The following is an 11,710-nucleotide window of genomic DNA, read 5'->3' on the forward strand; positions in this document are numbered from 1 at the left end:
AAAAAAAAAAAAAAAGTGGCTGCGTATCATCCGTTTCACTCTCACAGAGTATCAAAGTTTTTCTTATACCTTTGAATCGACAGCGGATTGGGAGCGGCCCCGGCCTCAGTCAACACGGTACGTCCCTGAATGTGGGCCTACATTGATGTATGTATCGTATATCGACACCCTTCATCCATTTCGGGCTCTTTCTAAGATACGAGGCATGAAGAATATCCAAATGTTAAGTGGATTATACAGAAGGAAACAGTGGTAATTGAACGCACACCATTAAAAACTTCCTATGGACCACCGTAGTGGCCATCTCAATGCTTTTTTCCCATCAAACCTGTTGATAGGGTCAAAAATACCTGGATGAAGAAAAAAACCAAATATCAGATCGATCTAAAACTCTTGTGGCCCACAATAGTTTTTAATGGTCAATCGTCACTGTTTACTGTAGTGTGGTCCACCGGAGATCTGGATCTGTCTAATTTTTTTGTAATGTCTAAGATGAGTTGGAAAAAATGATGGACGGAGTGGATATACCATAAATATATCAATGTGGACCCCACTTCCAGGTATGCACCGTGTTGGGTAAGGCCGGGGACGCACCTAATCATCTCCACCTTCCCTCCCTCCCTCCAAGAAGAAAAAACCAGAGAAAGACTCTCTCTCTCTCTCTGTGGAAGGAGACAGAGAAGAAAATGGCGGAGGAGGTGAAGTTCAGCAAAGGGACGGAGGTTGAAGTTCGGAGCGAAGAGCCTGGCTTCGAAGGCTCGTGGTACACGGCCACCGTCCTCCGCTTCAGGTCCACGACTGGTCGTGTCTCCGTCCAGTACCACAGCCTCATGTCCGAAGAAGACGAATCCAAGGCATTGACAGCGGTCGTCGACATCGCCCACGTCCGGCCTCTCCCACCTGTCGAGGCCGTAGCAGCCTTCGAACCGGGCGATGAGGTCGACGCATTCTACAATGACGGGTGGTGGGACGGCACGATCAAGGAGGCTGTTGGGGATTCGAAGTACGTCGTGCATTTCTCGAGGACGGGTGAGGAGATGGAGTTTGGGACATCGGACCTGCGGCACCATCTGGATTGGATTGATGGGAAATGGGTTTTGAAGGATAAGACGGTAATTCGCGTTTCCGATCCTTTTTTTTAAAATTTTTTTTAAAAATTTTAAATATTAATAGTTTTACTTTCTGCAGTAAATGTATTTGATTATTGTGAGAAGAGAAGAATAAATGGAAATTGGGGTTTGGGTTTCTTTTGTTTTTTGCTAATTTTCTGATTCTTTGCGATTTTTACCATATTGCTTTTGTTTTTTCTCTTTCTGTTGTGGGTTTTAGAGAGGGAGGGACATATGATTTTCTTTCAGTTTGTTCTGTTGATGGGAAATGGGATTTGTGGGTATTCTTCCGTTCTCAGTGTTGCATTTGATTACTGGGAGAAAGAAGAAAGGGAATGGGATTTGTTTTTTGTTTTTTTTTTTCCTTCCATTTTTTTGAAGATTCTTTCCTTCCATTTCTCTTTTCCCCCCCTTTTCTTTTTCTCTCTCTGTCTTTTTTTCCCCCTCAATGGTTGATTGTGGCGGCTATGATTCTAAAATGATGATAGAGAGGATGATCGTAGATTTTTTTTTTTTTTTTTGGGAGTTTTGATTGTTTAAAGAAGAAAGTAGTTTGAATGATGTATTTGGCATGTTGTTTTTTCATCCTCTGAGTTCCATTAATCAGTGGTTGTGAGTTTCACTTTAATGCTTGCTTGACTTCTCCATATGTGTCCATTCTGTTTTAATGATTTTTGTCCTGGTGTCATTGAACATGTTTATTCGACTCTACTCCGATTTGCTCGGAGGCAATTTGCCCTGTTACAGCAGCACATGCCCTCTCCTCCAGTTCGGGCAACATAAATATCTGTCCATCGTTTAAGCCAGCTCATTTTTGGGGGTGAGCGTGAAAATCATGTCAATCCAAAATTCAAGTGGGCCACACCATAGGCAAACGGGTGAGTAGAGATTCCATCGATGAAATCTTCCAGGGCCCACTTTGATGTTTATATGACATCTGACCTGTTCATAAGGTGAGTACATGGAGCATGAAGGGAAAAACCAAATATCTCCCTATCCAAGACTTCAGTGGGTCCCAGAAGGATTTCAATGTTGTGCATCCTATCCAACTGTCCCCTGTGGTGTGGCCCACTTAAGTCTTGGATGGTCCTGCTTCCTGGGTGAAATCTTACAATGTTTTGTTGCAAATGTGAACAGAGTGGATTTCACACAGACATCCCAATGGGCCCCATGAGTGTTTATTTCCTACTCGTTGCCTCTGTCTGGAACAGAGGACGTGTTGTTTTAATGCGTCCACTCACCTTATTGTTACTATGTTTATTATTATCACATTCATTTGCTTTGCATGTTGTTGATGCATGCATGAATATACTGGTGGCAATGTCTCCTGCATTTCTGTGGCAAATTTGAGATATCTCTTGTATCACTGCTACAGAACCATGTGCATGCAGCACTATAAGTTCCACTCACTGAAACCTTATCTGGAAACAAATACTTAAAACATGTATATATGTGCCTTCTCAAAATTTGCCAACTAGAACTGGAACAAAGCATAACATGTTTTCCTTAATTTGCAAGAGATTTGTGTGTGTGTGGTGTGGGTGTATTTCAAATCATGGGTAATTATTTCAGGAAATATTTATGACACCGCAAAGCATACATGGTATTAAGTCAGCTGGTCACAAACAGTGGCAAGCTGGCGACATCACTAAAAACCCCACGGTGTCATTTCAACTTGTAATATCGGAGGACACTAAAGCTGGAGATGAAGAGGAACTGCCCCTCTGTACCTTACTTTCAAATGTCAAGAAGACAGGAAGGTCAAGCTCTCAAATACTGAGGTTGAGTCATCACAGCCTTGTAAGAAGTCAAAAATAGGAGAAGAAATACAATATGGTCCTTGTTTACTAGCATGTGGGGTGGTGTCTGAAGGCGTCGAACCCTTGATTGGAATGGAGGCACGATCCGATGTTGCCACCTCAGTCAAAGAAGCAGGTGGAGCTACTTGCTCAGAAGAACAACGACAACTTGAGAAATGTGGCCCAAGATCTCCACAGAAGAACAGAAAAGCCTCACATGGAATGGTGGGTCTTTTTCTCATCTTTCCATTTAATTTGATTATGTTCCTTGACCAACAAACCTAATCACATTGTAGGTGCTTTATTCTTGTTACAGGCAGTGGAACGACAAAGAGGAGCGAAAGGCAAAAGAAAAGGAAGAATGAAAGCAAAGGCTCTAAACACAAAACCCCCAATTACAGGTGGGTCCTGACTTTTAGTTGTATTCGTTGGCTATTATTATTTGCTAGTGAAATAATACCCTTAGTGGATGCTTTCTAGACATGGAGCAAAAAGCTTGGGGTGGAGGGATGATTAATGAGTTTGTTGAACAAGATTGTCTATTGAACATATCTGAAATGCTTGACCCAGGGTGGTTGTTGGGCATTTCCAATGAGAATGACCTATCTCCATCAATAGAAAATGGAGAACAGGTTGTGGGAAGGGTATGCTAGAAATACTTTGTAATGATAGTCATTACTCAACCAACTTCTCTTACCATCATCAGCTTTGTGCAGGAGATTTGCAAATTGAGATTGATCATAAGTTTGCAAGAGTGGAAGAACAGCCGTCCAACAACGAGGTGGGTAAGCAACTGAATGAAAGTCAACCAATCTCACAAATGCTAGAGCGGATTATAGAGGGACATGCATTGCAGAAGGACTTTGAAGCCCAAGAACGAGCAAAGATGATCATGAGCTCCTCATTTAGTAAGTTGGAGGATTTGACAACTTTCTGCATCCGAAGCGATGGGGCTAGAAGTAAAGAGCAAGATGTTGTTCTCTTGCAATCTTTACGAGGTCAATTCGAACCATCAGAGGGTGTTATAATGGATAAGGGAAGCCATGTGATTGCCTCCACCTTTGATAAGCCGTTGCCAACAGACTCAAGCTTGCCATTTGTGAAGAGCTCTCCAGCATGGGAAATGGTCGAGTCTATGGAGGCATTTCACATAATGCCACAACGTCCTCATTTCCGTCTCCTAGAGCAACACTGCGAAGAGTATCGTGAAGCAATGGCTTTAGGCCACATGCTCGCCTTTGCCAATTTGGTGGCCAGCACACACAACTCACAGTTTGAGGATCCTTCAAGTGTTCTTGAGAAAAGGTTGAAGGCCCTAACTGAGTTGGAAGAGCATGGATTTGATGTTCAACTTGTACGAGCTCGCCTTAGAGAGATGTCAAACCTGAAAAATAAGCACGGAAAATTTGAGGAGAAGACAACTATGGTGAAAGGGAAAATCATTGAGAGAGAACATGAGAAAGATAGTCTTCATACAAATATCGATCAAATCGACAAGGATATCTTTGAACTTGAGCATTATCTCACCCTATTGCACGAAAAAAGAGCATTGATTCTAAAGCAAAAGGAGAGCAATGACCATGAGATTGCTGAATTGCAAAAGGAGTTGCAAGTGATTGGGGAAGAGTATTGGAATGTTAAGCATGATTTTCGTAGTGTAGCTACAGCCCCTTGGTGAATATGAGTCTCTTGTCTGGTGGTCAAAATGATAGTTTTTCCTTGTGAAGTATCGTCCAAAGGTCATTAGTTGTCCCTTTGTTGTTTTTGTGTAATTACTTTTTGATGGTGTCTGTGCTGCACGCTAGTTGAGTTTTGGAGGTTCTTTGATTTTCTTCTTGTAGAAAGAAACTTCATACTATAGCATCTAAGGCTTTCTTTTAATCACATGTCTATACTTTGGTGAGAAGGTGTTGGTTTATCTATTTCTGGTGATATAGAAGTTTCATGGTTCTTCTTCTTTCCATTTCACATACACAAATTCCACTTACTTTTTCTTTGAATTGATGTCGGATCTAAGTAGCAGGAATCTTCTACCTGATGTGTTCGTTGTGCTTTTACTTTAGATTTCAATCCAGTTATAAATGTTCTTCTCACTTCTCCCTCCTCATTGCCTGCCTCTTCCATGACTTCATGAAGCTCACCTTCTACTCCATTTTTTGTGTAGTTCTTTTTCACCTTGTGGACATTTCAAAATTAGTAGCAACACAGCCACTGAAAAAGTTGTGTGTGTACAAGTTATCCTTTGGCACGTGCAAACACTCACACCCGACAACCATCACATGCACGTGCACTTGCCACACACCACAGCCACTGCTTGTGCTTTTTGGTGTTGTGGAAGTTGGTCCTCACTTTGGATTTTTGGGAAAATGGTTGGGCACTTATATTTTTCAATTTCCGTGAAAGTTGGAGCCACAGCCTCTTGTTGCTGGCAAGGGCAAGAGAAGTATCCGCTGCCTCCTACATGGACCTACTTTGAATGATGAGCTTTATAAAAATCCCAGTTGACGGTTTTCATTCTGCTTTATGGGTTATTTCCTCGGCCTCTTTTTAACATTTTCATCTTGTTTCGATTTTCTTCCCCTTTTTTCTATTATTTTCTCCTCTTTATATATATATATATATATATATCATATGGTCGGTGATTTAAATGTTAATATCAATATAATCACATATGAAAACTGAGGAAGCTGTGGAAAAAAAGTAGAGAATTTCTGTAGATGCATGATGGTACATGTATGTGCATGTCCATGTGCTAAACACCAACATCTGTGTTATCTTGAGATTCAGGCAGTTTCTGGATTGTGTTGAAGACCAACAGCCTGCATAATCTTGTGATTCTGGAGATTTGTTGATTTCAGTCCAAATCCTGGATACCTGTTTCCTTTCTGATGCTCTCTCTGCCATGGATTTCCATTCTGTTTTCTTGGTTTTACACATACTTGGTTGTTTTCCTTTATCTCAGGTTCTGCAGAGAAAATCAGAGACAAAGTTCAGCGATGGGATGATTGTCGAAGTAAGTAGTGATGAAGAAGGTTTCTGTGGCGCTTGGTTCGCCGCAGTGATTGTTAATCCAACTGGGAAGAACAGTTTCCTGGTGGAGTACCAAAACTTGAGAACGGATGATGAGGCCGAGCTCCTGAGAGAAACTGTGGATTCCAAGCTCATCCGGCCCATCCCTCCTGACACTTCAAAGGTCAAAAGTTTTGCTCGGCTCGAAGAAGTTGATGCTTGGTACAATGAGGCGTGGTGGGTAGGAGTGATTTCGAAAGTTCTGAAAGGTTCCAAGTACATTGTCTATTTCCGACATTCGAAAGAAGAGCTTGAGTTTCAGCACTCTGAATTGAGGCTTCATCAGGACTGGATCAATGGCAGATGGGTCCGTGCTTCTCAGGTATGAATTTTCAGGTTGTCTTCTTTTCCTAATCCATTACAAAGAACATTCTCGCTTCCAATCTTGGTGTGCTTTACCCGGACCAGTCTGATGCTACTTGGGATATTGAATTGAATGCGGTCCGACTGAGTTCAAGTTGACTTGGACTAGTTGCTTGCATCAAACTACTCTTCGGTAGTCGTAGAAAAATCTTTTTGTTCTGGCTTTAGTTCAAGCGGTAGTCCAGTCGGAAGGCAGGCCAGTGCAAGCACTGGAACTCGAGGTCAAACTTATTCTATTCCTTCTGCGAGGGAAGGTCAAAGAATAAACCTTCTCTTGCGGTTGTGTTCGGAGGGCGTTCCGGCATGAGTCTTAAAATTGTTGTTTCTAAAGCTCGTGCTACATTTTACCATAATGTCAGACACTAGCGGTCGATATTCACTTGTATACTCAAGCTTTTAGTTGTACAAGTGGGTTTCATGACCTAGTCTAGACTGTTGGGCCCCACTTTGAGTAGACCTGGCCCAAAAACCTCATAGATGGAATGATCTTAGCCACCTAGCCAATAATGTTAGGCCCTTTGTCAGTTGAATGTGGACACAATGCTGTATTTTTCTCCTCAACTGTCAATTTTCTGGGCACAATTTGAACGGTTAGGAGTATCTGATAAAGGAGAACTTCTGGTGTGGTCCATCTGCAGGATTCTCACACGCCAATGGTCTGGATCAGTAGCATGGGTCCTACTTGTGCAGAACTGGAAACCTGATAATGAGGGTCCTAATTTATATATATATATATATATATATATATATATTCAGATTGAGGTATTGCGGGAATGATTCATTTCTTCTTCATTATGGTTGAGTTTGCAAAATGACTCCATAATTGGAAGCAATTCCAATTTACAATGCCTCCGGATGGGCTTTTAGGTGCTTTCATCTGGATTTGTACTTGGAAAGTTGGCCAAATGCCACAAGACCCTCACCTCATAATGAGGGTCCTACGATTCATCCATTTTCAGGTCAAGGTATTGTGGGAATGGTTCATTTCTTCTTCGTGGTTGAGTTTGCAAAATGTCTCCATAATCGGAAATAATTCCAACTTATGGGCTTCTAGATGGCCTCACCTGGATTTTGAGTTGAAAAGTTGGCCAAATGCCACAAGGATAGGCATTTGGATGCCCTTTTAGAAAATTTTAACTTCATCATCATCACCAGCATCACCACCTCCAAAGCTTTATCCCAACTAATTAGGTCAAGACCTGGATTTGTTGCTCGGAAAGGGGGCAAAATGCATTTAGGATATCCATTTAAGCAACCACATAAAGATTTCAACTTGAAAAGTGGCTAAAAGTCCTCTAGGATAGGTGTTTGGGTTCTCTTACTTGAGTTTTTAACTTGAAAAGTGGGTAAAATGCCTCAAAAATAGGCATTTAAGTGCCCTTACTGAGATTTCTAACTTGAGAAGTTGGCAAAATGCCTAAGGATAGCCATTTAAGTACTTGGATTTTTAAGTAGAAAAGTTGGGAAAATGCCTTAAGAATAGGCATTCAGGTGCCTCAGGGCAAAATGTCTCAAAGATAAGCATTTAACTGCCTTCACTTGGATGTTTTAAAAAAAATAAAAGTGGGCAAAATACCTCTAGGATAGGCATTTAGGTTCCATCACCTGGACTTAGGTTAAAAAAAAAAAAACTTGAGAAGTGTGCAAAATACCTCAATGATAAGCGTTTTTAATTGTCGTTGTGGAAATTTTTAAGTGGAGAAGTGGGCAAAGTGTCTCTAGGATAGGCATTTGGGTCTACTATCGGATTTTTAACTTGAGAAGTAGGCAAAATGCCCCAAGGACAAGCATTTAGGTATCCTTATCTAAACTTTCAGCTCCAGAAAAGCATGGATCTGACCCAGAAATCAGCCTATCAGTTTTCGAGTTTAATCCGACAAAAAATGCATAATTCGCCTATTCTGATTTTGTTGATTTTTCTTCCATGTGTTCGTAGTGTAGAAATACAGTCTTTCACATGAATCATGAGTCAGTGTTTGGACATGGATACTGCCCTTCCATCCCATGATTCCATGGGTGTTCTTCAGTCACTAATACAAGCATGCTATTTCCTTTCTCTACTCGTAACGAGCATATTGGCTAGGCTCTCGATCCCTATCGACCACGGTTGCATATTGGGTGCGGCCCACTTTAACTGTGGACCCACCCCGAGTCCACACTATGGTTATTTTCTAAACTCAGAACGCACCATTGCTTGCATAGGCACTGCATTTTTTTTCCTTTTTGCTCATGACTAGTCGATTGCATTTGCATCCCATGGTGGGCTGCCTACCTTTCATGAATTTCATTCGGTGCATCGGCTTTCATGATCTTCGTATGAATCATTTCATCCTGCCCGATAAGGCTATCAGTGGGCCGGACTCTCCCCTGGATTTGACAACATTTTCTATTGAGGCATGGCATCATTTCCATTGCTAATCAAATAACGGTTGATAATAGCGACTAACTTTGTGATCTTTTTCAGGCACTGAAGTTGTATGATTAGCGAAGGAAAGAGTAAATGGGAAAGGCGGATGGCGTTACACCGGAGAAATGCCGTGATCTTGTTGGGACCGATCATTCCTGCATTTTGATGATGCTTGAATCACAACACTGCAAAATTTTGGTGAATGTCATGCAAACATTGTATGGAGAATTTTGCTTTTTGGGTCATGCATGATGTGAATGGAAGGTGTGGCTGTGATTGTAGATTGGTTTTGAATGGATGATTTGTGGTTAGACATTGAAGCCGCCCCTCTGAAATTGAAGTATGCAGGTTGCCTGTGGATAGAAGCTAGGTGGGGCCCACTGATGTTTGTGAGAAATTCACCCTATCTATCCGTTTTGTTAGCTCATGTTAGGACCTGAGCAAAAAATAATAAATAAACTAGGCAGATCTAGAACTCATGAGTGTCATAATCTAGTGGGCCCCACACCCTGCCCAGGTCGAGCTGGTAGAACCTTAGTATTGTAAGATAATCAAACGATCAGGTACGTTCATCTAGTTGCCCTAACTTTGGAGGGATAGAGTCTCCAAATGCACAAACAATGGGCCATCCAAAGAGACGGTGCAAGATGAAAATAGCGAATGGCCTGAAGTCTGTCAAGTGAAATTGGAGAAATGTGATGGACAGGATTGCCTTTTTGGTGTGATTTTGAAACATGACCCATAAATGAAAGAGGCCATCAGATCACGGGTTATACGGTGCATCTCCCTGCCACGTGTACAGCGGGGGAGATGACTGTATCATATCCCTGATTAGTGGGCCCGCAGGTGATCGCTGCCATTGATTCTATGATCATAGGCAATCATAGACCATTCATTAATACCATCATAAAACTCTAATTACTCTTTATTTTTCATAAGAAAAGCAAACACAAACTCTTTAACATCACACAAACATATCTAAAACCAACGCAAACACATGCTTAAATGAGATGATCCAGACCGTTAATCCTTCTTCTAAGCCCGAATCCAAGCCACCCATCTCACTTCTTGTCCTCTTCGATCTCGAACGCCGACGTGGGGAACGTCCGGAACAGCCCGGTCGACGTCTTACACGTCAGCTTCCCGGTCGGCGGGTCATCGACAGTAATCTCATTTAGTGTAAGCCAAATCATCAGCTCCTTAACCTTAACCCCAGTAAGCTTCTTGATCTTAAGCTTCTCCACGTAAGCAGTAATATCAGTTGCATATGATACATTCTTACCTATTTTTTCAAAATAATGCTCTGTTTTCTTCTTTTGTTTCAGCCAAACATACCCAGTTTCTTCAATATAACCACACTCTATTATATCATGTAAGGGCAGGAGGCCCCTTGGAAGGCCCACCTCTTGAAGCAAGAACCTTGATTTCTCTCTTCCAATCTCATCCCCATAATAGATTTCAGCTTTGGCCTTGGCTTCTTCTGAGACTAGAGACATCTTGGGTGTCCTTGATTTGGAAGTTGTGATGTGTGGTCTGCATTGGATGGAGTTCATATAGTGGTGGCCCTTATACATTTGCCCTTGGTTTTGTACAAGAATTACCATTTTTTGTGTTCTTGCGTAGTAGTCGTATTCGCGCGGTTGTGATCGTGGGCGTGTTTTAATCTCGGCCGCTGGATCTGTCCGTTGATCGTTCCTGGTTCTGGGTGTCGGGTTTTTGGGGGTACTGATCGGACGGTTGGATAGGATCGGATCGAATCGCTGTGGTTTTTGGGATATGATGTGTTTACCATCAAGCGGATGATTTTAATGGTCTGAATTTGGTGTTTTTATGTTCTTGGGTTTGATACTCGTTGTCGGGGCCTATCGGACGGTTGTCGTTGTGGGTGTCCTTGATTTTACCCGTCGGATTTTCCATCGATTGTCCTGTTTTATGGGATATCGATTGGATGGTTAGGATTGGATCCGATCGGTGTAGTTTTTTGGATATGATCTATCTATGATTGGGTGAATGATTTTAGTGGTGTGGATTTATTCCAGGTGTACTGTAGATTGGTATATGATTTATCTATGAACCAGGACTTTGGGATTTATGAGTAGCTTAACAGCCTTCCATGGTCTATGTTCGTGTGTCCTGTTTGGATGAAAAATCTCATTTGAATCAAATGTGGTGTGCACGTGTGAGTCGCACATGCTTGCATGTGGGTGCGATGGTCGATGGCCCATTATATGTAATTTCACTTAAAATTGGATCTATTTTTCATTGTAAATTGGGCTACCACAGCTGGGCCTGGTTTTCATTTGGGCTCCGATTTGAGATTGTACTGGGCCCATTTACAGCCATATTTTTTAAAAAATAATGCTTAATTCCACGTGTTCAAGATCTAAGCTTTCCATCTGATTGGAAAAAATGCTGAGATATTCTTCATAAAAAAACAGGCTGTTTCACTCCTTAAGTGGACCACAATATGCAATGTAAAACTGACGGTTCAAACAGCTTTCTCTGGCCTTCCATTTGTATTGTATGCTGAGACCCACCCGAGGTGTGGAAAGGCCTAATTTTTAGAATATCGTGTGGCCCACTTGATGGATGGCTCAGATCTCACGAACGTGTTCATACTGGCACGCGTGAACGCGCGTGGAATTAACAAACATTCCTGTAGGTGAGTTCTGGTGGGATCAGTGGCATGTTGGTAGTTTCTATAGATAAGGAGGGGCATTGTGGGTCTTGAAGACCGTTTTACAGTAAACAGTTGGAAATAAAAGCTAACTTAAATGGGAGCGGTGGGCTGGGTCGTTGACCAATAGGCGTGCGCCACGTGTCATGCAGTTGGTGTCGTATCGAAATCTCCTTTATATGGTAGATGCAGATGGGAAGTGAATTAGATCGTGTGTAATTTCTAACTATAAATGCTCACAGACAACGCCGTATTTCCCGCCAAATTCTCGCTTGTGAAGAACATC

General features: G+C 41.9%; 2 protein-coding genes across 3 annotated transcripts; one reads left to right on the top strand and one right to left on the bottom strand.

Annotated features, from left to right (window-relative positions):
* Nucleotides 1-634: 634 nt before the first annotated feature.
* LOC131231065 (protein AGENET DOMAIN (AGD)-CONTAINING P1-like) lies at nucleotides 635-9,067 on the top strand. 2 transcript variants are annotated; one of them, XM_058227156.1, is made up of 3 exons: nucleotides 635-1,112; nucleotides 5,871-6,313; nucleotides 8,805-9,067. In XM_058227156.1, the coding sequence occupies exons 1-2, from the start codon at nucleotides 687-689 to the stop codon at nucleotides 6,303-6,305; spliced, it is 861 nt and encodes a 286-aa protein (XP_058083139.1). In that variant the 5' UTR covers nucleotides 635-686; the 3' UTR covers nucleotides 6,306-6,313; nucleotides 8,805-9,067. The 2 variants fall into 2 exon arrangements, with proteins under 2 accessions (XP_058083139.1, XP_058083138.1); XM_058227155.1 differs by having other exon boundaries at nucleotides 640-1,112; nucleotides 5,871-6,299.
* Nucleotides 9,068-9,656: 589 nt separating this feature from the next.
* On the bottom strand, nucleotides 9,657-10,280 carry LOC131231427 (uncharacterized). Its single transcript, XM_058227599.1, has one exon. It carries the CDS (start codon nucleotides 10,241-10,243, stop codon nucleotides 9,809-9,811), a length of 435 nt encoding a protein of 144 aa, XP_058083582.1. The 5' UTR covers nucleotides 10,244-10,280; the 3' UTR covers nucleotides 9,657-9,808.
* Between the last annotated feature and the right edge of the window lie 1,430 nt (nucleotides 10,281-11,710).

The sequence above is a fragment of the Magnolia sinica genome, chromosome 17 (genome assembly GCF_029962835.1).
Source record: "Magnolia sinica isolate HGM2019 chromosome 17, MsV1, whole genome shotgun sequence".
In the NCBI taxonomy this organism is placed as follows: Eukaryota; Viridiplantae; Streptophyta; class Magnoliopsida; order Magnoliales; family Magnoliaceae; genus Magnolia; species Magnolia sinica.

What these genes read in the sequence shown, in the direction of transcription:
- LOC131231065 (XM_058227155.1), top strand. Translation starts at nt 687, where the DNA reads ATGGCGGAGGAGGTGAAGTTCAGCAAAGGGACGGAGGTTGAAGTTCGG. An exon ending in GGGTTTTGAAGGATAAGACG is followed by an intron (nt 1,113 to 5,870) that starts GTAATTCGCGTT and finishes CCTTTATCTCAG; the next exon opens with GTTCTGCAGAGAAAATCAGA. An exon ending in GATGGGTCCGTGCTTCTCAG is followed by an intron (nt 6,300 to 8,804) that starts GTATGAATTTTC and finishes GATCTTTTTCAG; the next exon opens with GCACTGAAGTTGTATGATTA.
- LOC131231427 (XM_058227599.1), bottom strand. Translation starts at nt 10,243, where the DNA reads ATGTCTCTAGTCTCAGAAGAAGCCAAGGCCAAAGCTGAAATCTATTAT.